Source organism: Mercurialis annua, linkage group LG6, assembly GCF_937616625.2.
Source record: "Mercurialis annua linkage group LG6, ddMerAnnu1.2, whole genome shotgun sequence".
NCBI classification, from domain to species: Eukaryota; Viridiplantae; Streptophyta; class Magnoliopsida; order Malpighiales; family Euphorbiaceae; genus Mercurialis; species Mercurialis annua.
Genome location: NC_065575.1, coordinates 10,389,983 through 10,416,073, shown reverse-complemented (window position 1 = coordinate 10,416,073; position 26,091 = coordinate 10,389,983). Strand labels below are relative to the sequence as shown.

The 26,091-nt window shown below is 32.0% G+C and overlaps 4 protein-coding genes across 5 annotated transcripts; 2 read left to right on the top strand and 2 right to left on the bottom strand.

Annotated features, from left to right (window-relative positions):
* Positions 1 to 997: 997 nt before the first annotated feature.
* On the top strand, positions 998 to 2,840 carry LOC126686452 (protein MODIFYING WALL LIGNIN-1-like). The gene is made up of 3 exons (XM_050380507.2): positions 998 to 1,635; positions 1,711 to 1,889; positions 2,340 to 2,840. The coding sequence occupies exons 1-3, from the start codon at positions 1,528 to 1,530 to the stop codon at positions 2,584 to 2,586; spliced, it is 534 nt and encodes a 177-aa protein (XP_050236464.1). The 5' UTR covers positions 998 to 1,527; the 3' UTR covers positions 2,587 to 2,840.
* A 5,328-nt stretch (positions 2,841 to 8,168) lies between these two features.
* LOC126686448 (tetraspanin-8-like) lies at positions 8,169 to 10,510 on the top strand. The gene is made up of 2 exons (XM_050380498.2): positions 8,169 to 8,851; positions 10,056 to 10,510. The coding sequence occupies exons 1-2, from the start codon at positions 8,360 to 8,362 to the stop codon at positions 10,377 to 10,379; spliced, it is 816 nt and encodes a 271-aa protein (XP_050236455.1). The 5' UTR covers positions 8,169 to 8,359; the 3' UTR covers positions 10,380 to 10,510.
* A 1,486-nt stretch (positions 10,511 to 11,996) lies between these two features.
* Positions 11,997 to 15,067, bottom strand: LOC126686450 (protein CHAPERONE-LIKE PROTEIN OF POR1, chloroplastic). 2 transcript variants are annotated; one of them, XM_050380500.2, is made up of 5 exons: positions 14,841 to 15,067; positions 14,634 to 14,737; positions 13,196 to 13,578; positions 12,390 to 12,466; positions 11,997 to 12,253 (listed from the first exon to the last, which is right to left on the bottom strand). In XM_050380500.2, the coding sequence occupies exons 1-5, from the start codon at positions 14,900 to 14,902 to the stop codon at positions 12,103 to 12,105; spliced, it is 777 nt and encodes a 258-aa protein (XP_050236457.1). In that variant the 5' UTR covers positions 14,903 to 15,067; the 3' UTR covers positions 11,997 to 12,102. The 2 variants fall into 2 exon arrangements, with proteins under 2 accessions (XP_050236457.1, XP_050236456.1); XM_050380499.2 differs by having other exon boundaries at positions 14,634 to 14,740; positions 14,841 to 15,066.
* A 1,104-nt stretch (positions 15,068 to 16,171) lies between these two features.
* LOC126686442 (probable acyl-activating enzyme 17, peroxisomal) lies at positions 16,172 to 25,483 on the bottom strand. Its single transcript, XM_050380492.2, has 13 exons — positions 25,137 to 25,483; positions 24,888 to 25,017; positions 23,882 to 24,343; positions 23,244 to 23,284; positions 23,008 to 23,133; positions 22,119 to 22,192; positions 19,747 to 19,967; positions 18,899 to 18,993; positions 18,513 to 18,729; positions 17,751 to 17,876; positions 17,568 to 17,666; positions 16,601 to 16,810; positions 16,172 to 16,498 (listed from the first exon to the last, which is right to left on the bottom strand). Exons 1-13 carry the CDS (start codon positions 25,388 to 25,390, stop codon positions 16,388 to 16,390), a joined length of 2,166 nt encoding a protein of 721 aa, XP_050236449.1. The 5' UTR covers positions 25,391 to 25,483; the 3' UTR covers positions 16,172 to 16,387.
* Between the last annotated feature and the right edge of the window lie 608 nt (positions 25,484 to 26,091).

The following is a 26,091-nucleotide window of genomic DNA, read 5'->3' as shown; positions in this document are numbered from 1 at the left end:
TAATTTAAAAGAAAAAAGAATTTATTTTCTTGTAATATTATCTCTGTGAGTTATTTTATTGTTAAATTACATTTTTTAGTAATTAAATTTTAATTTTATTTTTAATTTTTTTTAAACCGTCCTAAACCGGAACCGGAACCGGAACCGTCCGGTTCCGAACCGTCATGGAACCGTCTCTTAGGCGGTTCCGGGCCGGTTCCACTTTTTCTTGAACCGTGACCCGGCGGTTCCGAACCGGAACCGCCGGGTTATGAACCGTGGCCACCTCTAATCGACACCATTCTTATTGACTCGCCTGAGATTGTCTCATTGATGACAGAATGAATTCGAGAAATTTGCATTGGCTGTACTCTTCAACTGAAGAAGATGACTGAATTTTTACTTCTCCACACCAGTGGAATGGAGAGAAATATTTTTTTATAAGAGAATATAGGTGAAGGGTAAAATAGGAATAATGGTATATTGAGGCATACTATCTAAACAATTTTTTTAAAACGAGAGATTTCTGATGTAAGTTTTTAAAAATTTGAGTCATATGGTGTAATTTTTTTAACGTAAAGACTTTAAATATTGATTTCTAACGTAAAGATTTTAAAAATTGAGTCATATGATGTAATTTTTTTCCGTCCTGCGCCTATTCAGACTTCCATCCACGAATTATTTCTTCTTTATATGTTATTTCTGATAAATACATTTTAATATATTAAATTTGTCATAAAATCTGCTAATTTAGTCTCTGAAATCTAGAAGTAAGTCGGCCGCTAATTTTTTTTGAAAATCATCATTGGGGTTCGGAATCTTCTCACCAATTTTTTTATGTGAGGTCGTGGGAATGAGGAGTTTTGCTCTTATTATTGGGATTTATTTTTATCACCCATTATTATCCTTAATCAGGCACTAATTAAACTCACCCTTAGGCAAACCGATTTATTTTTAAAAAAATTGGGACTAACGGGTTTCCAAAAGTTTACATATATCCTAATAAAATCCAAGTGGTGTAACCCCAAGGCGTAGATGAGTTGGTAAGGCGCTCTTCTAGCTTAAGTGAGGTCGCGGGTTCGAACCGTACTCATGTATGCAGCCGTTTAAAACTTGGGGCCAGAGCTTTGCCTCCCGCAAGGGACCTACCCGGCTCGAGTGGGGATTAGTCTGAATGTGGAAGGCTTAAAGGTGCCGTTTCATAGTTGGAACCCGTTCAGGACACCTCATGATCAGATCAAAAAATCCAAGTGGTGTAGTGGAAAGTGAGTTGTGTGAATTTTAAAGGAGAATTAGGAAGCTATCTTGTTTTTGAAGGAGGATGATTAGGAAGGTAAGGAATGGTATGCATCTTTGCAACTACCACAAAAGAAATTATTTTCTATTCTATTCGTTGAGTCAACTCCAAGACTCTTCTCATCTCTTTTTCTTGGCTACCTCTTCACTTTTTCTCTTGTTGTTGGTAATAGTTTAGCTCCAATAGCGTTCCGTTAGATAGGAACAGATTTGATAAATACTCGGATAGAGTGTTCGAACGGAAAAATCCATATGGAAAAACATGGACATGGTTTCTTGATTTTCTTGTTTGTTATTCAATTGTCCCTTGGCCTGCTCTCCTTCGCTTGTTGTATGATTGCTGAGTTCAAGAAAGTCAAGGTAATTTCATCTTATAATGAACTTTTATTTTTGTGTTTCTTTGATTAATATGCAACTTTTTTTGGATTTTTGTAGAGGGGAGATGTCAAGTTGGATAATAAATTTTGTTATTTGCCAGAAAGTAGGGCTTTTGGCTATGGAATTGCTGCTTTGATATGCTTGATAGCTGCTCAAATCATAGGTAATTTGGGAATTTGCTGCAAAAAGAATTCATTTACTTCAGAATTTGCAACACCATTTCTGGTTTTATCATGGTAGGTCTCTCACTCACATGCCTAATTTCTACTTTTCTTTCTTGAAAGTGATGTACCACACAAATAATATACTTATTTAGTCAGAAATAATTTTAAATAATTGTCAAATGAATATATCAGCTTATTAATATGCATACATAGGTTGCTGGATTCAAAAGTATTTTATTCAGTTTGACACAAATTTACTTTATTCTTTTTTATTCTTAACCATCCAACTTATTCAGTTTGACACATATAATTTACTTAAATATCTTTATATATATATATATATTGTAAAAATAAAAGCATTAGTACAAACATATCTTTAATGAATTAGTATTTGTTTTAATTTTTAATGATCTACCTAGTTAATTAAAGTAAAGCATTATTTGGTAATATGGTTGAGTTGTTTATGACTCATGCCGCAAAGAATTTCAATTCTATTTTGTTTCCACTTGGACTATGTTGCAGGATGAGCTTTGGGGTTGCAGTGATTCTATTAAGCACAGCAACTAGCATGGGGAGACGGCAGGAATATGGAAAAGGATGGTTAAAGCAGGAATGCTATGTAGTCAAAGATGGAGTCTATTTCGGATCAGCATTCTTAGTCCTGCTTTCTGTAGCGTCCGCAATTGCCTCGGCTTTTTCCAATATCAGAAAAACACAAGCGACAAGAGTACACGCACACGCACAATCACAAGCACAAGAAGTTGCATAGCAAACAAAGTGTTGTAGCAAATACAACCTTTGTTGTGGATATATATTCAAAGAAACAACTACACTAGCAACATACACTGCTAAAAAAACATATATTTTGCCCAACACATCAATTTACAGCCAAAAAAAGAGTTCCGATTGTAAATTAAACGCGGATAAATAAGTGACTGCTACATGTTCTCATTTTTCTTACCACATGTAAACAAATCGAATTGACAGTTCCAGTAATAAAAAAAAGAGCCAAATTGATATCAAGTTGGTCAGCTAGATGAATTCTAATGATTTCACTGTAATATGGAATCACAAAGTCCTATCATTATATGAACATACTTCTCATATCACTAACACTACAACCAAGACTTCTCTTCAGAAGCTGTATACCTACAATGGAGGAAAAGGAAGAGAAGAACAATCATGCATACATCTATAGCCATATTTGGTTCATCTAATAGGCGCAGAATGAAATAACTATTCCGTATAGAATAACAATTCCTTATTTTGGTTCATGGAATAGGTATTCCATAGAATTGCTATTTCATAATTTTGTGGAATAAGTACTCCTCTCAAAAACTAAAGAATGACTATTCCATTCTTTATAGATTAGCTATTCTATTTGACAAGCCAAAAGCCTAACAGAACAACATTTGACGAATTTTTTTAATAAATCCAACCAAATCATGATTAATTTTCCACATAATTTGGTCTTTTATCTGTGAAAATTATAAACCGAATACTAACCTCATCTTGCTTTTTTCACTCAGAGAAATGGTTCTGACCATTCCATCCCCGACTAAGTGAATTACAAGATATTGTGTCGAAGAATTCTTCTAATATGCAGGCTGCGAAAGCAACAACAAAGTTACTTACTCAATAACTACAATAACTATTTCACAGAGAAACAAGAAATAGTTGTAGAACCTTTGTGTTGTCGTAATTTTCTTGGTAGTATGATGGGTATCAAATCATACTACCTAAAATGTTGTCGGACCTACCTTATGATCAAAATTAGTAACACTGTGATCATGTGCCTCTTTGTTTTAAACAGTAATACAATTTGTTTTAAACTATAATGATATTAACTCGTACATTATATACTTATCAAATAATGCATTACAAGCAGCTCAAAATAAGATTTAACCATGAAAAAGGCAAGCGGCAAGCTTAATATCGATATGAAAAATCTTAACAAAATATGGAGCAACAATTAAGAAAACGATTTAGGTTTATAGAATCTTAAAGAAACGATCAAAAAATATTATAAAAATTAATTAACTAAGAAATAGTAACAAAATTTAGAGAAACAACTTACTGATATAAATGTTTGTAGGTTTAGATAAAACATAAAATAAATAGCAATTTAATCAACAGCTGAAACTAAAATCTACTGCTCTTTTTTTCTTTCATTGGACGAAGAACATGTTTAGCCAATTTTAACGGGCGAAGGAGATGTTTGTGCCATGTTTGATGTTCTTTGTGTGTTTAGCCAATTAATTAGTAACTTTTTTTATTGTTAGTTGTGACATGAATCCACAGCACAAACTTAACTTTATTAGGCTTTATATTTTGGGCTTTTTATTCAAATAACCAACATTTAGATGTAATTTACTTTTGAGAGAATTAGCTAATTACCTAGATTAGAAAAATATTAGCATTTAGTAACCCTAAAATTCTAACTTGATTTACATACCCCACGCGTGTCAACCATTTATTTTTTTACTCTGCTCTTTATTTTTTATACTCCACTTATACCTAACACACTTTATTCAAAGTTTCTTCTTCTTCTTCTTCTTCTTCTTCTTCTTCTTCTTCTTCTTCTTCTTCTTCTTCTTCTTCTTCTTCTTCTTCTTCTTCTTCTTCTCTTCTCAGCTCATTTAAAGAGAAAAAAAACAACAAATCAACAATTCAATTTAAAATCTTCAGCTCATAACAATTCAACAAATTGATTTCTCTAATTCTATCATTACTTTTTAAAAATTTATTGTGACTTTAAAATTTAATTTCGATCCGCTCGAATTTTTAATTCCTAATCAAATAGCTTCAAATTTCACTTCGAACTCAAATCTAACGATCATAACTTTCTTAAAAAATAAAGAAAACTGTAAATTATTAATTTATTTGTTCTTATTAAAAATCTATTAAAAAGGTTTCAAACGGTTTCAAGTACAGTTTCAATTACGGTTTCAAACCGTTTACAAAGGTTTCAAACAGTCTAAAACAGTTTCTAAAAAACACTTTTAAACAGTCTAAAAAATAACAGTTTCAAACAGTTTCAAAAAACAGTTTCGAACCGTATAAAACAGTTTCGAACCGTATAAAACAGTTTCAAACCGTTTACAAAGGTCTCAAACTGGATAAAACAGATTCTAAAAAATACTTTTTCAATAGTTTATAAAATAACAGTTTCAAATAGTATCAAACAGTTTCAAACCGTTTACATAAAAAATAACAGTTTCAAAAAATCAGTTTCAAACCGTTTACAAAGGTTTCAAACAGTATAAAACAGTTGCAAACCGTTTCCAAAGATCTCAAGCAGTCTAAAACAGTTTCTAAAAAACACTTTCAAACAGTTTAAAAAATAACAGTTTCAAACAGTATAAAACAGTTTCAAACCGTTTACAAAGGTTTCAAACAGTATAAAACAGTTTCGAGAAAACAGTTTCAAACGATTTCTAAAATTAATTTAAAACATTTGAAAACCAGGTCAAAATATCATTAATGAAAAACATTACGATTTTTTCAAAAAAAGTTGTAAAAAATACCAAAAAACGATGCTAAAATAATTTAAAACAACATAAAAAGAAAAAAGTAGAAGAAGAAGAAGAAGAAGAACTTTCTCATCTATCACCATCATATTATCTCTTAAACTCTTTTTTTATTCAAATTTTTTTGTCTTGTAGTTCATTTGTATAATGGGGAAAATAAAAAAAGCATATTTAAGAAAAACGAAGAAAAAAAAAAGTTGCAGAGGAAAGAAGAAGAAGAAGAAGAAGAAGAAGAAGAAGAAGAAGAAGAAGAAAAAGAAGAAGAAGAGAGAGAAAAAGAAGTGAGAGAAAAAAAATGAGAAGGAAGAAAGAGAGAAAAGGAGAGAGAAAAGAAAAAAACGAAAAAAGAAAGAAGAAAGAGGAAAGAGAAAAAGGAGAGAGAAAAAAAAGGAAAATAAAATATGCATGTGTTTAAAAAAAGGAGAGTAAAAATACAAATAAGTTATTTTGCTAATTGAGGTACAACTAAAAATAATAGAAAAATAGAGTAAAAAAGTAAATTTTTGAAATTGAGGTATTTAGAACAAATAAGTTAAAAAAAGGAGTGTTTTGTGCAAATTCCTCTTTACTTTTATACTGATATATGTGTTTGACATTTTAAAACTACCATACAAAAAAAAAATTTATTATTTTTATACCATTCATATAAATAGAATCCTAATAACACAAACTCTCATAATTACAATTATTTTCCCTCTCTTCAGATTTCTCTCTCGCAACTCACCTTTTGTTCTTTGCACCAATCCGCTCTGCCGTTCCGTTTCCATCGTTTCCCTTCCACCGTTCCACCTCCGCCGTTCCGCCTTCGTCTCGCCGTCATCTTTCTTTTATCGTTTTGATTTCAGATCTGAAATTTTTTGTTCTTTTTTTTCATTTTTAGATCTGTAATTTGTTATTGTTTACTGTTTTTTTCACCATTAAACATGTATAAAGAGTATATTTAAAGAATCTAATACTCATTTCATGTTATGTAGAATAATTTTGTGATTTTATGGAATAAAATTCTGTTATTTCTGCATTTTTCTTGTGTTTCTGCGTTATTTTATTTTGTAGAACGATTTGTTGATGATGATTGATTGCTGAATTATTGTAATGCTACAGTTTTGTTGATTTTATGTTGACTTTATGTTGATATTATGTTGATATCAACTGTTTTTTTATTTTAACATTGGCAAATAAGATAATATTGTCTGTGAAATAAACTAAAAAATTAAATTAAATTGAGACTACATAATGATATGATTACATTGGAGAAGATCCTCAATCAAAATGTTTAATTGATGAAGTTCGAAAGGAAAATTGTTCGGAGTTCAGGATAGATAACGGAATGTTAAAATTTGGTACAAGAATATGCGTGTCAGGTGTAGAGGACCTAAGACAAAAAAATCATGACAGAGGCACATGGATCAACGTATAATGTTCATCCTGATTTCACAACAATGTATGTATCATGATGTTAAACATATGTATTGATGGAACGGAATGAAGAGAGGCATAGCAAAATCCATATTATTATAACATAATCATAACATTATGATAAGTTTAATGATAAAGTATGTACAAATAATTTTACATTATCCGATTATGATACAGTTATAATAATATTTATGATAAGGTTATAAAAAAAAGGTTATATGATAAAGTACGTAAAATATATTTGTATTAATGGTTATAATAATGTTATGATACAACTATGATAATACTATGACATGATTATGATAAGATTATGATATAGTGCGTAAAATAATTTTGCATTACGTTTATTATAATAATATAAGACAATTATAATAATGTTATGATAAAATTATAATAAAATTAATGATAAAATTATGATAAAGTATACTATAATAATGTTATGATAATATTTCTAATATTGTTATGAAAATAAATTAAGATAAAATAATGATAAACTATATAAAATAATTTTACATAATAAGGTTATGATAATATTATGATAGTTCTATGACAACAGAGTAAAAAATCATTAAGTTTTAAATACCGAGAGTAGAAATATAAAGTTGGAAAAGAAGTTATATTCTTTAATTTTTCTGTGTTGAGGTTAAAAAATACAAATATTTTTATATTGTAGATAAATACGTAAACTTCTCATAAATTTAGGACTCAGCTTATATAACTACTGTAAATTATCAAGATCGTGGATTCAAATCCTTCCACAAGCGCTCTCCCTACCCAATAAAACTACTTAAAATAATAAAATCAAAACACACTTTTATAAGGAAGACAGATAAACGAGGTAAAATTTATTTTAATTGATTTCTTTATTAATTTATTTAATTTTGTAACTAAAAAATAAATTATTTATCTAAGGAAATTTATTATAAATTTAATTTACACAAAATTTATTTATGTCAGGAAAATAAAAACCATATTTTAGAAAAGAAAATTATGATGATATTTATTTGGAAAATGCTATTTAACCCACCATTTTATATCACCTTCATTATCCCTCCTTACGTGACAGCATTTAATTCGTCAAATCCACCTCCAAAAGTGTATATCTTAAATTTCAATTTTTAATTCATCCACTCTTTTAATGCCACATAAGGTGGGTTAAAGAAGGTGGGTTAAAAAGGAGGGTTATATAGCATTACTCTATTTATTTTTAATATCAAAATTTGATGATCAAATATTCTCATCTAAATTAAGAATAAGTAATTCATACCAAATATAAGAATTAAAACAAAAAAAAAACAAAAATTAATACAACAAATTTTGAATTGGAAAAATATGATAGCAATAACATTAATTTGTTGGAAAATGGTTAGATATAGAAACACATATAAATAAGGAAATAAAACAGTGAAATTATGCAATTAACACTAAACCAAAAACAGTTAACGAATCCAGAAGAGAGTCTCCACTTCTTTGCTGTTTTACTCCGTTTCTCCCTCCCTTATTTCCTCTTCCCAAAACAATAACCCCACTCACAAAAACATTTTATTTTCCATCATTTCATTTCAAAACACACCATTTTCTTGGCACCCAAACACCATGACTCGTGCAAGTAACATTGTTCTAGGAGTCTTTAATGCCATTATATTAATCCTCGGCTTAGTCGCAATCGCCATGGGTTTGTATTTCTTCCTCGGAAGCAATTCGCAATGCGAAAAAGGTATTCAAAATGAGATGTTGATAATCGGGGCCGCTTTGTTTATCGTAGCATTGATAGGACTAATCGGTTCTTGTTTCGGGATTAACTTTTTTTTGATTCTCTACTTGGTTGTGATGTTCCTTTTGATTCTCGGACTTATTTGTTTCACAATATTTACTATTTTCGTCACGAATGAGGCGGCCGGTAGGGCGGCTTCTCGTACCAAGATCATGAATTTTAATACATGGATAAGAGATCGTTTTGTGAATGGTAAGAATTGGAATCCGATTAGAACATGTTTGATCGATGCAAATGTTTGCAAAAGTCTCGGCAATGTTGGTGTTGATCCTAATGTTTCGAATTTTTACAAGAAGCATTTGTCTCCCATACAGGTACGTGCAATTTATTTTTTCTTTGTTAGATTTAAACTCTCTTCATTTGTTTGATTTTCTAATTCAATTTTTATTTACATTGTGGTTATTTCCATTTAGAAATCTAAATTTTTACTTGAATGATTTGAAAGACTAGACACATGATTATGATGAGCGGTGATAATGTTGTAATATTTAGAGAACTACATCCTCTTATGATTATATGATAATATGGATTATAATTTTTTAGATTTGACCATAATATTTTGCACATTAAATTTGTTTCAAAAAAATCGTGATTTTCTTAAATTATCATCTTTTAAAACTAATATGGATGCACTTTGTGTGGGGTAATACACATGCGTAAACTAAAAATACATTAGAAATTTATTAATAGCCAATGTTGTTGGGTTAAACATTTTCGGTTTGTTATATATTGATAACTCAACATTCGGGAAAAACTACAATAACTTTATTTTTAGCTTACTTTGTTCATTTGACCATTGAATGAATGTGATGATAATTCATCCGACAGTAATAAATGAACCAAGTAAGGTTTACTTTGTAAAAAACAATGTAACCTAAGAGCATCTCCACTCTAGTGCTAAAATACCTCACAATGCTATAATTTAGCATTTAGTATAAAAAGCACATCTCCATTGCACTTCTATTTCATGTGCTAAATTTAGCATATGCTAAACTTTGTGCCAAATTTGTTAGAAAGTTTAGCATATGCTAAATTTTATTATATCTAAATTATTTACAGATTTGCCATCAATAATGATAATCACTTATAAAACTATAAATTTAGCATTTAGTTTAGCATTTTGCAATGGAGCAAATTTTAATAATATGTGCTATATGTAGCATTTTATCTTATTTTATGCTAAAAATAGCATAAAAAATACAACATGCAATGGAGATGCTCTAACGTTCATTTTCCAAATAATGAGAGGTTATCCGGTCAAGTCAGCCGCATACGCAAACTTGACTAATTGATCGGATAACCTCTTCTTGTTTTTTTTTTAAATAAATAATAGGCTAGTAAAATTTAACAGATTAAATATTAGTAACCGTTATATAAAAGTAACATAGTTCAGTAACCGTAAAAATATCTAACCGTAGTGTTGCTCGAGAACCTAACAAAGAACGACGAAATGGATTCCGATTTTTTTTTTAATATGAAAATTGAAATAATGAGTTTCGTTTTGGTAAATATTTTCAGTCGGGTTGTTGCAAGCCACCAATTGAATGCGGATTTGAGCATGAAAATGCAACATTTTGGGTAAAACCTAAAGAAGGATCAGGAGTGAGAAACAGTGACTGCAGAACATGGAGTAACGAGCAGAAGAGTTTATGCTACAATTGCGAGTCGTGTAAGAGTGGAGTTGTGGATAATGTCAGAAATAAGTGGAAAATTATGGCTATTGCTAATGCCATTTTTACTGTTATCCTCATTCTTTTGTATTCTGTTGGTTGTTGTGCAAGGAAGACTTCTTCCTCCTCCGCTAGTTATACCAAATATACAGGATATAGATCTTATGCTTGACTTCTCTAAATTGTTTTTTTAGTTTTATAATATAATTTATTTACTACTTTTTATTATAGGATTGTTCTTTTTATTTTCTTTTATATGGATTGATTTGTAAAGAGTATGTTTTAGTAGTATTTTAATTTTCATATTAGATTTGTTTACATAATAAGAATGTTGGTCAGTAATATTACAGTTTGTGTTGTATACTTTTAGAATTACAATTTAGTCATATTTTTCTTTTTTTTACTAATAGATTTTTTTTTGAATATTATTAATTCAAATCCGAAGCAGTTATAAGCGCGAGAAACTTAGGAAATTGACAATACCACTCCGAATGATCTGAAATGAAACAAACGTTTTGCGCTAAAGCATGTGATGTCTGTTCGCAGATTGCCTCACAAAAATAAAATAAAGATAACTAAACTATAATTTTGATTTCATATACTAGGAGAAATTATATTATAAAAACTAGCCCCTTTTTTTTAATCAAGATAAACATATAATTTTCCTCAAAAAAGCATTTACTATAACTTTTACATACAGTCTTTCTACATTTACTTTAATTTTTACAAAATAAATGTTTCGGATATATTATTATCACTTTTATTTAATAATAAAATTGACAAAACAGATAAAAGAAATTGCCAAAAAAAAAAACCCTTCACATTGGCCGGAGATGAGCCTAAGACATAACCAATCGTAAAAGCTCGTTGGCTAGTCATAATGACTTGCTCAAAATCAATAGATTAACCACACAAATTGGGAAGAAATTACTGGTAATAGTTAGCATTTTTTACCCAAAAAAAAAAAAAGAGGTTGAGCACATGCACAATTTTGGTTCCCTATAACCAGTGAATTAAGAATATTTACTGTATAAGGTAAAATGACAGCATAAAATGATACCATAGGCAGTTAGGTTAGCTGGAGATGAATGTTCTGCAAGATGCAGTATGACAACTAAAGGTGTGCATCAACCGGTTCAATCATCAAACCAAAATAATCAAAACTGAATTACTATAATTTGCTTTACTCAAACCATAAACCAAATGCATACATAACCAAATTATAACAAAACCAAATTAACCAACATTCTCCAACCATAACTAAAACTAAAAAACTACAAATCGATCCAAACTAAAGCTTCAATTTGGCCCAGTCAGTGAATTTGATTATACTCCATAGTGCAAACTCCTAATGACAACATTATACATCTAAACCAATTCAATTTTATCAGATGAAATCCCAATCGCAGCCAAATCCCCGTATGATGACAATTGCCAATCTTATAAATTTAAATTATTAAATAATATCATAATAATATTAGTTTGTCCATACTAAAAAAATTATGTTTCCTGCCTTCATAAAATTATAATTAAAATATACATTACTTAATATTTATGTCCACATTAGAAGAAAAAAAAATCATATCCGCCACGATTCATTATTTATCACAATATAACCTCAAAAAATTAGCCTAAGACTCTTTTACTTATTTCTGATAGAACTTTGAACCATATACAGAAATTTCCAACCATAAGAATGTAACTAGATAGCTACTTTAAGAAGCACTAGCCCAGTAAGATTATGTGAAACAAGTTAAAGCTGCATCACAAATATTTCCGAACCTCGTGGTATTCAAAATCTATCTAGGAAAATAAATATCAACGAATGGGGAAATCGAGTTAGCTTCAATACAATTCTCAGTATTAGTAGGTAAAATTGCAGCGTCTTCCTTATTTCACTTTAGAAAAGTACATGCAACAAACAAGAAAATGTACCCTACCAATGAAGTCATGAGTTCCAGCGTCCAAGTCGGCTGGAGTAGAACTGTTGGAATCATAGGAACAACTATTGAGCCACACACCCACCCAGCTGCCAGAGCTCCAAGACTGCAATACAGATGAGATGCAAAAAAAGTAAGAAACACAGTAAAAAGAGAAGAGAAACGTGGAATTTAGAAAGAAAAAAAAAACTCATGTTTGGGTAGGTAAGTGCGGCTTCTATTATCTTCTAACATTAACTTACCCAATAGTGAAAGCTCTGCCTAAGCTCTTTGTCTTCTCATTGAGAAAATATATGCACGCTGCTAAAGAGACTGCAACCTGCAAAAGAAATAATGTCGGTTAATGCAAAGAAAAGGGAATCAAGGTAATTTACTTTAAGATCTCCGATGAGTTTTAATACGTTTAGAAGTGCAGGTGAAGGAAGAAACAATGCGAAAACAGCTTAAAATTTGCAATAAGTTAAATAAACTAAGTATTATTAAATGAAAGTTCACAAATTAAATTTTGATTCAAAATAATAAAACAAAACTAAATTCATGTAAAAAGTGCAAACAGCCTAAGGTTACGTCAGACAGTAATATTTCAAGAGATCACAGCAGCTGGGAAAGTCAATGTCATACTTAAAATGCAGATAAATTCAGTTCGTCATCTGTTAAGTACATATCATTAAACAAAAAGAAGGTGCAGCATCTATACAGTTTCATTAAACGTGCATCTTAGCAAGTGCACTATTTGACCATTATAGCCCTGCAAGTTTCCTTATACACAAAGTAGTGAAGATAGTAGACTAAATACTGAAAAGTGAAACCCTTCTTCAGGCAAGTTCATAACTGGATAGAAAATTGTTCCCTGCCAGCCAACATTTCACCAATCTATTATCTGTGATAATGTACATATGCTTCAAGCATAAATTGGAAATGCAGCCAAAGCTACCATATAATATAACAATCAAATTCAGGAGAATATTGTGTCTTCTATTCCATTTGTATGCACAATGTGTTGCACCAATAGATCACAGCTTATAACGAATACAAATTTAACACCAACCTGAAAAGCAGGTCCGCTTTCAGAAGCAGTCATGATACTCCATCCACCCATGAATGCAAAGAGAAACAATCTTCTGAAAATAACTTCAAGAGGAGGAAGTTCCACAAAATTGAGTATGTTCTTAACCCAAGGTGGAGACTCCTCCACTTTCTTCTTTAACCTGGTTTTCAAATTAATTTTTGTTTTCTTCCTTTCTTTAAAACTGGTCATCAACAACTTTTCAAAAGCTTCCTCTATTGATTCTTCACTTCTCTCATTTCCAGCATATTGCTCCAAGAGAAAATTGCGTGCTGACCAAATTTCCTCCTCAGAAGCATAAGGGCTGACCCCAAGACGCTTATAGGGATTCCAAACATTCATTCGAGTAAATTTTGGAATATTACCTACAAGACAGGACAAACACATATCAGAACAGAGTTCTTTAAGGTCAAATCAGATAGACCAAAACAAACCACCGATGATGTCAAGTTAGCTGTAGGGATTTCTTATTTGGAAGTATTTGCTAGGAGCAAATGCTACTAAACTGCATATCAACAGTTATAAAATCATATTATATCCCCCACCCCCTATCCAAAATCTTGTTTCCTAGCCGCAGTTGAACATGGAAAAATAAAAGTTCACAAGATGTCAGTTTGTTTCAAATGAAAACAAAGTTTGACAAATTCATCATACACTAAAAATTTACAGTCAGGACAAATTATTACCAATTCAAAGCCTCTGTAATCTGTATAAATTCCGAACTATGAAAATAAACTCAATTTGTTAAACAACTCACTTTTAGATCCAGTAGGGAACTTTTAATGCTAAAAAAGAATATCAGTAGACTGTAGAACCTAGGTACCATGGGGACACGGCAAAATGGTGTTATTTTAAGGTTTCCTATGTAAAAAAATGAAGTTTTCCAGAACATCAAGTGTGCGAAACATGACATGTTGATCGAATAAAGTGTCCGTGCTACCTTATATTATTCATATGTATCAGTTAACCTTGAAGCCTACAACTGGGACTCTACAAATGATCTATGGGCTATGATTATGGACGCTCCAAAATATGGACATCCAGCACGCATGCCATAGCCAAGAAATAGTATTGGAGCCTTTGTGTCTATGAAATTACACATAATTTAGCACAATAGTAGTATTGCCTAAGAAGGCCATACACATGGACAAATTTACAACTTGCATCTAATTCCATATGATTCATTTACTGAGCCCTCTTACAAATTCCAGCAAATTTGGTAATAACTATCCAGCGTCGAATTTCTAGAAGTCTTAATATATGCAATTTCTAGACAGTGCTCAAAATCCATGAGCCAAATACAATGGAGGATTATCCAACATTAAAAACCAAGCAATTTCCTCCAAAAAAAAACTCAAAACTTGAAGACTAATAAAAACAGCAAACAGAAATCGTAAACTTGCAGAAATGATAAATATACCTTCATAGGGGGCATCAACTGCACACCTAATTCTTTGAGATTTTCTGGGGATTCTTGAAATCGGGGAACAAACTGTTCTAATGTTTGTACTTTGCTCATATTTACTACTGCAGCACAACAAGAAAATAAACAAAAATATCAACAGCTTAACTAATTATCATACACACATGTAGCTGAAAAACAAAATAGAAGAGAGATGGAGCTTACGGTTTGTTTGGGAGGAAGGGAGAGGAAAGAGTAGGGTTAGAGAGGACAAGAGAGGTCGCCATAATCTTATAATTTAAATCAAATTCGATTTTGGGGAATCAAAAACCCTAATTCTTGTTCGTTTGTTGTTTGCAGCTTCAGAACTATCGCTTATCCAGAGAGGCTTCGGCTTTGGGTTAGCTGGACACAAGAGAAGAGCAGCCAAAGCCGAAAGGGCAGGACGGAACTGTCCGCTTTGGATTATAAACATTTATAATTTCATTTTAATTCATTATTTAATTACGTTTTCCCTCCTATATCCTATATAAATTTTATTTATAAGCAAAGATTTCTGAAATACATCATAATTAACAGTTTAATACTTTTTATTTTAAATATTAAATGGTCTCTCAATTTTAATTTCGTTAACTGAGAGACTTTTCCATTCATTTGAGGGACTAAATCGTTCAAAAGTAAGGTACCAAATCGTTTAATAAAATTAAAAATAAAGGAGCAAACCGTTCACCAAATTAAAGATGGGGTACCAAATTGTTTGAAAGTAAATGTCGAAATTAATGGAAGTGTCTAATAGTTGACGGAATTGAAACTGGAGGATCATTAAATAGATTTTTGAAATAAGAGGTATTAAACTGTTTATTATGCTGTACCTCAAAAACCTTAAAAATTTACTTTTTATTTATTTTTTTCAAATAGAATTAATTATTGTTATTTATGAATTTGGTCTAGAATATTATTTTTCTCCTTGGTTTTAAAAAATGACTATTTTTATCTCATTTTTATGTTTCAGTTTTAAAAAGACTAATTTTAAAGAGGTTTTAATTATTTGAAACATAAAAGTAAAGCGGAAAATAGTTATATATTTTTTAATTGAAGAGAAAAATTGGGGTTCGGATCTTAATTTACAGGAATAATGTTAATTAATCTTTTTAAAGAATAATTTATCATATGTATATGCAATTATAATAAATTGTCTATCAACCAAATAAAGAAAAAAAATTATGAAAGATAGATCTATTCTACTTTAATTGTTAGCACGGGTTAGCGAAAACTAATACATTGTATAAACTAGGCAAACCACAGCCTAAGAAAAATTGAGGGGTCAAAACTCGATCTCATGCATATTGAATGACTTTAGGTTGAGCCTGCAAATGCCTATTAATTAATATTTTATCGAAATGAAATAAATTTTTAATTTTTATCCTATCAATTTAAAATGAATAAAATAATTATTACTTTGTAGCACCACACCATTGTATGTATTCCATTAATTAAATTATATCTGTTGGTCGTACATTGTTGAATTCAGAAATGGCGTTCTTTCAATGAACATATATACATAATATCATTGTATATGAAGTGAAACTATTTTATAAAGAAAAAACAAAAGGATTTCAGAAAGACTATCAGCTTAATGTATTTTGAGCACAGCTTCTTGTTCCAGTTTAACATTTTATACCGGATTTCTATCTATATTTATAATTCTACTTTGTAAATAAATATTATTTTCCCATTTTTTTTATTTTCTGTTTCCGTGCTACATTATCGATCTATAGTTTAGAATTTTGTTCTTGTTGAACAAACTGCTGCCGCAGAATCCTCCTCATCACCTTGTTTGTTGCTGTCCTCGGTAGAGAAGGAAGAGGTACCACATGAGAGACCTGCACAAGCAAGTATTTTTCAGCCAAGCCAATTCCAAAATATTCAAGTTATTTTTAATGGAAAGAGCTGCGGTTTGCAGATATTAATATATCAGGATATACCCTGAACAAAGGATTTAGCTTTTTCTGCACAGCGGAATTGAAAGTCTTCCTCAGCTGTTCCAAATCCGTGGTTGAATCTGGATTCTTGAATACAACAGCTATAACCAAACGCTCCGGTCCACCTTGAGAAGGTGGTACTCCAATTGCAGCTGTCTCCAATATGGTGCTATCAACCGCGTTACAAATGCGTTCAAGTTCAACAGAACTAACCTGCCAAACAGAGTTTACACGAACAATATTTAATTTCAGAATTAATCAACAAGAATCCAATTCCATGATGCAAATCCGGATAAACTCAAGTTCAAAAGGAGGAAAGACAGAACCGGTTGCAGTAGACTGTCAAGTTATAGCAAACAATGGTCCTGACTCCTGCACTCTATCTAAGTCATAGTTGTTAAATCGAAATGTTTGATTAGTGAACCGAGAATGGAAAATTGAATTGTATCTATCTAGAAGCTAACATGTCCTACATTGGGAAGTAATTAACCCATGTATCATCAAAAATGAAATCAATAGATTATGTTTAACAGCTTAAGTTGCAATATGAAGACCCTAGAAGTGGTACACAAGATACCTAAGGGTACTTGGGGGTGGAGCTCACTCCTAACTCTAACATTCAAAATAGAACAAGATATGAGGAATTGGTTAATTGTGCCAGATTAGAAAGATACTGTTAATGAACAAAGAAACAAAGAATATTTAAGTAAAAATAAAAGAAGGTTCATCGGTGAGAATTCAAAAGGGTCAGCAAAATAAAGTAAAACAAGAAAGGTTTGCCGATGAGAATCATGAAATATCTAGCATATTTTAGCAGAAGAAAGAAGGTGCATTTCCAATTTCCTATATCTGAGAGGAAAGGTGCATTTCCAACCTCCTATATCTGAGAGGAGACTACCCTAATATATGTGGATTTATTAGAACATTTCATTCTATTTCTAAAGTGTAGCAACCAAGCAAAAATTCATACCTTGATACCCCCAAGATTCATTGTATCATCTGAACGACCATGTGCATGATAGTATCCTCTAGAAGTATGCTCGAAAACATCCCCATGCCTTCGAAGAATCTGCATAGGTGAAATAAAAAGTCTGAAATCTCAAGTGGCTTTAAACTGTAAACTGCTACTAAGGTGCAGAAGAAAATCATTTACCTTCCCTTTCCAAACTGGCATTCCTTTATAGTACACTTTATAGTGGTCACCATTCAGCAGTGAGCTTGAAGCTCCAAAAATGAGAGAACCAAGAGCCAATTCACCCATTCCTGGTGCATTATGCGGCTGCACTTGCAGAAGAAAAATGAATTAGAACCTTTTTCTTAGCTTGGAAGATTACCTCATTGCAGCAATATGTTCATTAGTGTCACGGGAATTCTGTTTTGAAAGAATGCAGCAAATGCATAATTTACTAAAAAGTTCATAAATGAAAAAAAAATAAGGAAAGCATTAATTTTGCAGAAAGAAAAACAGTCATAAGTAAAAAGGTAAAAAAATTATCTCCTAATTGAGATTGGATTGGGGGTAATAATGGTACTGAAAACTTTCTTAAGCCTCATAACAGAAAAACTCTATGACCAGTATTGGTCTGATGGAATGCAGAATAACTTCAAGTATAACACAAGTTATTCATGTGTAGAAACTTATAGTTGCCAAAAACCACAAGATTTCTTTATTAGGGTGCTAATTAGAAACTATATTCAACAAGAAATGACCAGAGAGACTAGATATCGATATGAAATTTAAAATCTTGAAACATTTAACAGAAGAGGTCCTCTACAATTTAACATTACGGCCAATCAAACATAAAGAAAAAACAGGGTAATGTTTGCTCAGACGGCAGTAATTGCAATTTTTCATCTATAATTCGACAAGAATTAGAGTTTCTTTCACATCTTATTAAATGAAAATGGTGCTTACAATAGGATAGCCATCACTGCCAAGAATAAACAAGCTGCAACCCATTGTTGGTGTGCTAAAAGCAGCTAATGACTGAGACTGCAACAAAGACCCTGTAACAAATGCACCGCCAATCTCTGTACCACCACAGTATTCAATAATGGGCCTATAGCAAGCTCTCCCCATCAACCATAAATATTCATCTACATTAGATGCTTCACCAGTGGAGCCAAAGCAGCTACCAGATTCAAAACAATGTACATCTTGAATCAATATCGAGAACAAAATCTACAATATGCATAACCATGAAGTTCAATAAAATAACAACTCACCTGTAGACTCTTATACAAATGCTACTTCAAAAATATGCTGAATGAAAAGGAACAAAAGTAAATCCTGAAACTTACCGAATAGTAGACCAATCATAGCCAGCAGTGCAATTTGTACTTTTCCATGTTCGTACAATACTTGGTATCACTCCCAACATTGTTACTTTAGCATCCTGATCATATTCAATGAGGATTTATTAAAAACATGCCTGAAAGATATTCATATACCAGAAAAGCATCATATGATACTAGAGCATCTTGAAGTAAAAATACTCTTATTTAATATCCTATTGTCACAACATGCAAAATAGTTTTCAAAGATCATGTCACCGTCCCAGAATGCAATTTCGATGGTCATTATGTTTGTCACATCTCTAATCTGGATAAAGTTATAACATAAAGAAAAAAGATACATGAAAGAAAGATATTATCATCTTATGTCTCAACAAAATATTTAGTTTAACAGGTGCTGCAGTAACCCTAAACCCTAAAACCCATCACCACATATACCGAAATGTAATGGAAGACAGAAATGCAAACAATATTAACTCGGTGGATCTCAGGGTGCACAATTACTACTGAAAATAATGAACAATATAAATACAAGAAAAGAAGCATATATTAGAAAGAGTGCCTTTGTAATTAGACCAGAACAAATTACCATGGATTGATGAAGAATTAGTCACTTGCAAATCACATGCCTTCACAACTAGACCAGAACAAATTACCATGGATTAAACTCCGATTCCCATATTGAACAAAACAAAATTGTTAAAGAACAAAGAAAAAAACAGCTTTTATAAAATATGAGCTTTATCTTGTGAATGGGTCATATGGTACCATGAGGTTAAGCTAAAGATGTCATACAACCGTGAAATATGTGAAAGAGAAAATGTTACATTGACAAATAGGAATGTGAAGTTCACCTGTACAAACTTGGCAAAGCCAGAACCTATTGGGGATCCATTATATAAAGCAATGCAAGCACCATTTAATAGCGAAGCATACACCAGCCAAGGTCCCATCATCCACCCAAGGTTAGTGGGCCAGGAAACTATATCACCTCTCCGGATATCCATGTGGCACCATGCATCTGCTGCAGCTTTGAAAGGAGTTGCATTGGTCCATGGAATTGCCTTTGGCTCCCCTGTACAATAAAATAATCCCTGTTACAAGACAATTTGCAGCCTTTGCCCAGTTCTGGAAAATCTTAATATAGCAACTTCTGGTGTTAAGTTATTAGCTTATCTAATCTGTCATTTATTAAGCTGAGTTGCATCTTACAATTTTCCAATTTAATATATAATTAGCAGTGACCACATCTGTATCAAAATTCAAACCTAATTTGAAAATTTTGTCAAGGAAAGAAATTAATATCAAATCAATTTGTCCAGAGCAATACGACCATACACATAAATTTTGGAGTTAAAATTAAAAAAATTCAAAATGCAGAATCGTATGGGTAATTGTGATGCATTTATTATGAAGCACCGATACGGGTACGGATACGGACACGGGTACGGGTACGGGTACGGACACGGGTACGTGTACGGGTACGGACACGGGTACGTGTACGGGGAACGGCATTTTAGAAAAAAATAGGACACGGGTACGGCGGGGACACGGCAATTTTTTTATTTTTTTTAAAATATATATTTACTCGTATATAAGGTTTCAAGATGAAAAAACAATAAATATTATGTCATAAGATGCGTAAGTAATACGTAAGTTAGTTGAACTAACAATTCCAACATAAAGAAGTGAGTTGGGGTTCTTTTTTTTAAGAGAGGGACTGCTGTAATTTTTTTTAAAATAGGGCTGCTGTATTTTTTTTAAAATAGGGGCTACTGTATATTTTTTTTAAATAGGGGCTGCTGTTTTGTTTGTTTTTTTCCTTCTAAAACAGCCTACTGCTTCTTTTTTAAAATAGAGGGCTGCTGTATTTTTTTTAAATTAAAAATAGGGTTTAGTTTATGTTATTATCTAATTGTATTTGTGTTTGGACCTATTTATTTAATTTTTTTATAAAAGAAAATCCATACAAAAAAAAAATCTAAAATTAACTAAAATGCCACTAGAAGTGTCCCCGAAAGTGTCCCCGAAGTGTCCCCGAAGTGTCCCCGGCGTGTCCCCCCTTTGACCAATCAAAGGTACGGGGACACGCCACGTGGCGTATGGGGTACGTATCCCCGCCGTGTCCCCGTGTCGACCCCCTAGATACGGCACTCCGACAGAGTGTCGGTGTTTCATATTTTAACTAAGTTGTTACACATTCCATAAGAAGAGAATTCATATGAACTGGTTTAAACTAGGACATACATACTGATGCTTAAACAATTCATGGTTACTGGCTACTTCTTTTGTTCCAATTACCACCACATTCTTGTATCTAGATATTCTGATTCTACGTCATCAGATAAAAATATGAAATATTCTATTTTTCATCAGTGTTATAAAGATCTATTATCTGGGAACATAAAACTTACGTTTAAAAGACCATAATAATCCACTTGTTTCTCCCTCTTCTCTAATTAATTAACCCATATAAAGTGCACGACGAGCAATCATACTACCTGTAACATTCCTTTTAGAACTTTACTATTCAATTCTAGAACAGTGGAACTGAAATATGAAGGAAATTTTTTGCTAGACATCAAATGAAGCCCTGTCACAACCAAACTACAAATAACCTTGCAGTACACCACTTGCTTTTTCTACCACAAGAAATCTAAATAGAAAATTTGTCGAGCATGCCAAATCAAATTGACTGAGAGAACAATGCAAAACAGAAGAGAACGTATTATAAACAACAAAGAAAAGCAAGAACAGTTATATTTTCTTGGGCATCTACGTCTAGAAAATGGTGCACAAGGGTGAAAATATGGGGCATCCAAAGAAAACAGAGTACGAATACCAAAAACCGTAAATATATATATATATGTATGTATATGAAATTAAATTCAAAGACAATGACCACAAACTATCAAGAACTTAGCCCACTTAGCCTACCACAACTATACATTATAATAATTGGCATGCTCAGCTATGACATAGATACGAAGCAATTATCTTTTACAGTTAGGGGTCAATGACTTGTGTATTTAAAAAACTTTTAAGGAACTAAGCATCACCAAACAAAAGGCTTGCAGTTAAATTTTGAAAAGTAATTTTATCATTTTTTGATAAGATTGTCATCAAAATTAGAAATCTAAGCCACAAATATACATTTTGTATGTAAGCAGTTCAAATAAAAATGTCAAGAGAGCTTGATGAGATAAAAATCCAACATGTAAGTTACCTGTAGTCCCAGAGGAGAAAAGAATGTTTGTATATGCTTCGACTGGTTGTTCTACAGCAGAAAATTCATTTCCCCTACAGGTTGATGATTAATATGAGCAAAAATGGTCTCAAAGATACACCTAAAAGTGATTTCAAAATAAAGAGAATCATTCAACTCTAAGATAAATTTCTCCACGGTTGTTTTGCTGAAATGTAGACAAATATGAACTCAGATGCAAGTAATATGTGAATTTATATATGCCAACTTGGTCCAACATGAAAGAGGCAACAAACTGCATAATCTCCGCAATCATTTTTTTCAATATACAATCTACAAGCTTAACTTACAATGCACATCCCTTAACTTTGTAAGTAATCAAAAACCTAAAGTTGAATGAAATGTTAACTCATTTAATACTTAGAAGCTACTTGCAAAGAAATACCAAGATCCTGTAGAATATACATTCATGTAAAGATTGAAAACTTCATTATAAAATCAACTACTTCACCATCCTGTGGCAGAACATTAAATTAAACAAGATAGCTCCTCTAATTAGATAAGGAAAAAATTATAATCATGAAGGAATTAAAAGGCTTCACATTTCTAAGATTTTAAAGATTTTATATTGTTAGCAAAATTCACAATGCATCTATACATTTGATGCTTTTTGCTTCAAAGGTCACATTAGTTCCTTGAGTGAAACAATTATATCATACGTCCAACCAAAAATTGTCAGGACAAGGATAAAACTATCACACCAATATTTGGCATGGAAGTCAAAAGCAAGACATTTATCATTCCTACTTAATGTTTATATGATTGAAAAGTAAAGGGGAAAAATAATGGACAACTATAGATTTGGATTGGCTAAATTTTGTATAATCAAATATTGAACAAGAAAGAACACCTTAGATTATCAACTTTATTTAGGAAATCCTGCCAAGAAATATCTCCATCACGCAATTTGATGCTTAAGTTAGAATCTTTTGCTGGAACAACAACTGCCATGGGAGATTGAGCATCCACAACTCTACTGCAGAATCCAAATCATATTGTGAGATAAGCTGTCACTCTGAGAGATGAAGAGTTTCACTCACAGAGACTAAATATTTAACTTTGTCTCAAGGATATTTACAACTTCACCTGTATAAAGGAATAACTTTGTCACCACGAATTATATGATCCTGAACAAAAACGAATTGAGATTAAGATGGATTTAGAAAGAAGCATATCATTAAGTGGGAGAATGACATCAACAAAATGAAAAGCAGCATTGACAAAGAAAAAAAAGATGGGAGCAAATCAATTAGATTGTTGATTCCACATGTGTGCTAGAGAGCTAAAAAGCCTAAAACAATATTGAAAGAAAATTTTAAAAACGAAAACTATTACTCTCAGCTTCTACCATCTTGAAAATATGACCTGGTCACTAATATTTTTTGTATTCCTAGGGTAGGTTTACTAGGTAAGAGGACAAATGCCTTTAAACAACTAAAACAGTAAGGAACTCAGAAAAACAGAATTCAACATCAATATTGTTCACTATAATGGATTATCAGAACAAACCAAGTACTACTAATTTTTTGTTCCTTCAACATATCTAGGGACAAATAATGCAAATTCTAAGCCTTGGTTCAGAAGTTCAGATACATGATGTTGACAACTTAGTGACTGCTCTAACTGCCAATTCAATGAAACATGAGAAGCAAGATACTACTATATATCTACAAATCTATGTATCAAATTAAAAGAAGCAGAAATAATTCAAAAGAAACAGTAACCTGAGTAAAAATAGCTTTTGCTTGTGATATTTTAAGCCGTGTTGATATCTCAAGAGGAGCAAAGCTATCAGCAATAGACACAACAACATATCCGGCCAGAACAATGGCTAAGTAGATAACCACAGACTTGACATTCATAGGCATATCAATTGCAATCGCAGATCCTTTTGCCAAACCCAATGTATCTAATGCATATGCAACTAACCAAACCTCCTTCCGCAACTCCTCAAGTGTCATACTACATACAGGAAGATCATCATTCCCTTCGTCACGCCATCTAATCACAGTATCACCCAGACTTCTTTTAGAATTGAGCATCAAACAATTCTTTGCAGGATTCACATAAGCTCCAGGAAGCCACTGTCCACCAGGATTCAACATGTGGCTATCTTCGCGTAAAATACACTCAGGAGGTACAGCAAATGATACATCCATCTCATCCAGTACAGTTTTCCAATAAACCTAATTGAAACTAGACAGTTAAAGATTAAAACTTTAAAGGGTAAAATTTTGAAGGGTCAATTTTTATATAAAATCCCAACCTTTAACGTTTGCAATGATTTAAGCATATTATTTAAAACGTGGCATCCTATATCCCAACCTTTCTAAACTTGGTATTGTGTAGCCCATTGTTGTTTTTCTTTCCTATGTGGCAAAATAGAGCAACAACCGCACACCTACTCAGCAACACCATTAGTTGCATACTGAATCCTGATCTTTTTCATTTGTAGCGATTTAAGTACATCATTTGTATTTATCAAAAAAAAAAGTACATCATTTGTAATTTGGTAACTCCTAGCCCAATTGCCATGTATGCTTCCAACAACCGGAAAACAGCAATGGGCTATAGAATGCAAAGTTTAGAATGGTTGGGACGCCACGTTTTCAATAATATGCTTAAATCGCTACAAACGCTAAAGGCTGGTGTTTTATATAAAAATAACCCAACTTTAAACAGTAAAAAATACAACAATTGATAAAACCGCCACCAAATAAGTTGCAATACCTCAGGATTTGAAACCGAAAATACTTGAAAAGCAGAAAAACTCGAAATAGGATCCACATATAGTGAACCTAAAAACTCATTCCCGCGCTTCTCTAAAAGCTTCCCTACATTAGTCAATCCAGCACTTCCCCTACATAATCAAAAATCAAAAACAATCAAAAAGGTGAAGAAAAAAAAAATCAAAAATCTGAAGTACTAAACATAAAGTTGAATAGCTTATAAACGGAGTAAGGTGTTTGAGATAATTACGAGTCGGGTAACCAAGCAGGCGGGTCGGGGCCGAAGTCTTTGAAGCAGCCATAATACATCATCTGATGAAAAGAGAATGGAAGGTCAGGATTAAGGACGTTGTTTGAGATACGGTTCCATGACTCGGGAGTGGCGGCTCCGTGATTGGTTATGATATCGGAAACTTGTTTGAAAAGGTTCTCGGCGGTGGTTGAAGATATGCCGAGGGCTTCGATGTCGGAGACGGAAATTGAGTCCAGGGATTTGTATGCCATTTTTTTTAATGATTGGATTCGGAGCAAGTATGATAGAGAGAGTGAGAAGAAAAATGTGCTGATAACTACCTACCAGTGCCTTGCGTGTTAACGGCTAGATTTAAGTGATCATCCACCTAGTCACTCTTTTAATTAAATACTTTATCTATAAATTAAGGATTTTAGTGTAATTTATCCTCTCAACTTGTAAAGAATTGTGAATTAGTACATATTTTAACTTTACAGGCAATTTAGTACATAGTATTTTTAAATTATCAAGTTGGAGATAGTTTTTGGCAAAAAAAAATGGAGAAATTTTTAGGTAGACCGAGTCTGCCACATTATCCGTGTAGTAGCTTATCACATTATGACACGTCATTAAAATAGTGGCACTATTGTAATTTAGTTTGTTACTTTTTTACACATTTGAATAGTAATATTACGATAAGGCCATTATTTTAATGACGGGATAATGTTTGGTCCATAGATGATGTGGTAGACTCGGTCTACATAAAAATTTCTCATTTGAGTTGCCTTATTTTTGTACATAATCTGACACGTGTTCCAATGAAAACATGTACCCTTTAAATTCAATTATCAATTTTCATTTTTCAACAAATTAAAATACCGAATTTTAAAAAAATACTGACGTGAACATTGTAATATACAACTACATCAGCATTTTTGTTGTTGCATGATTAGTCGGTGTTTCAATTTGTAAA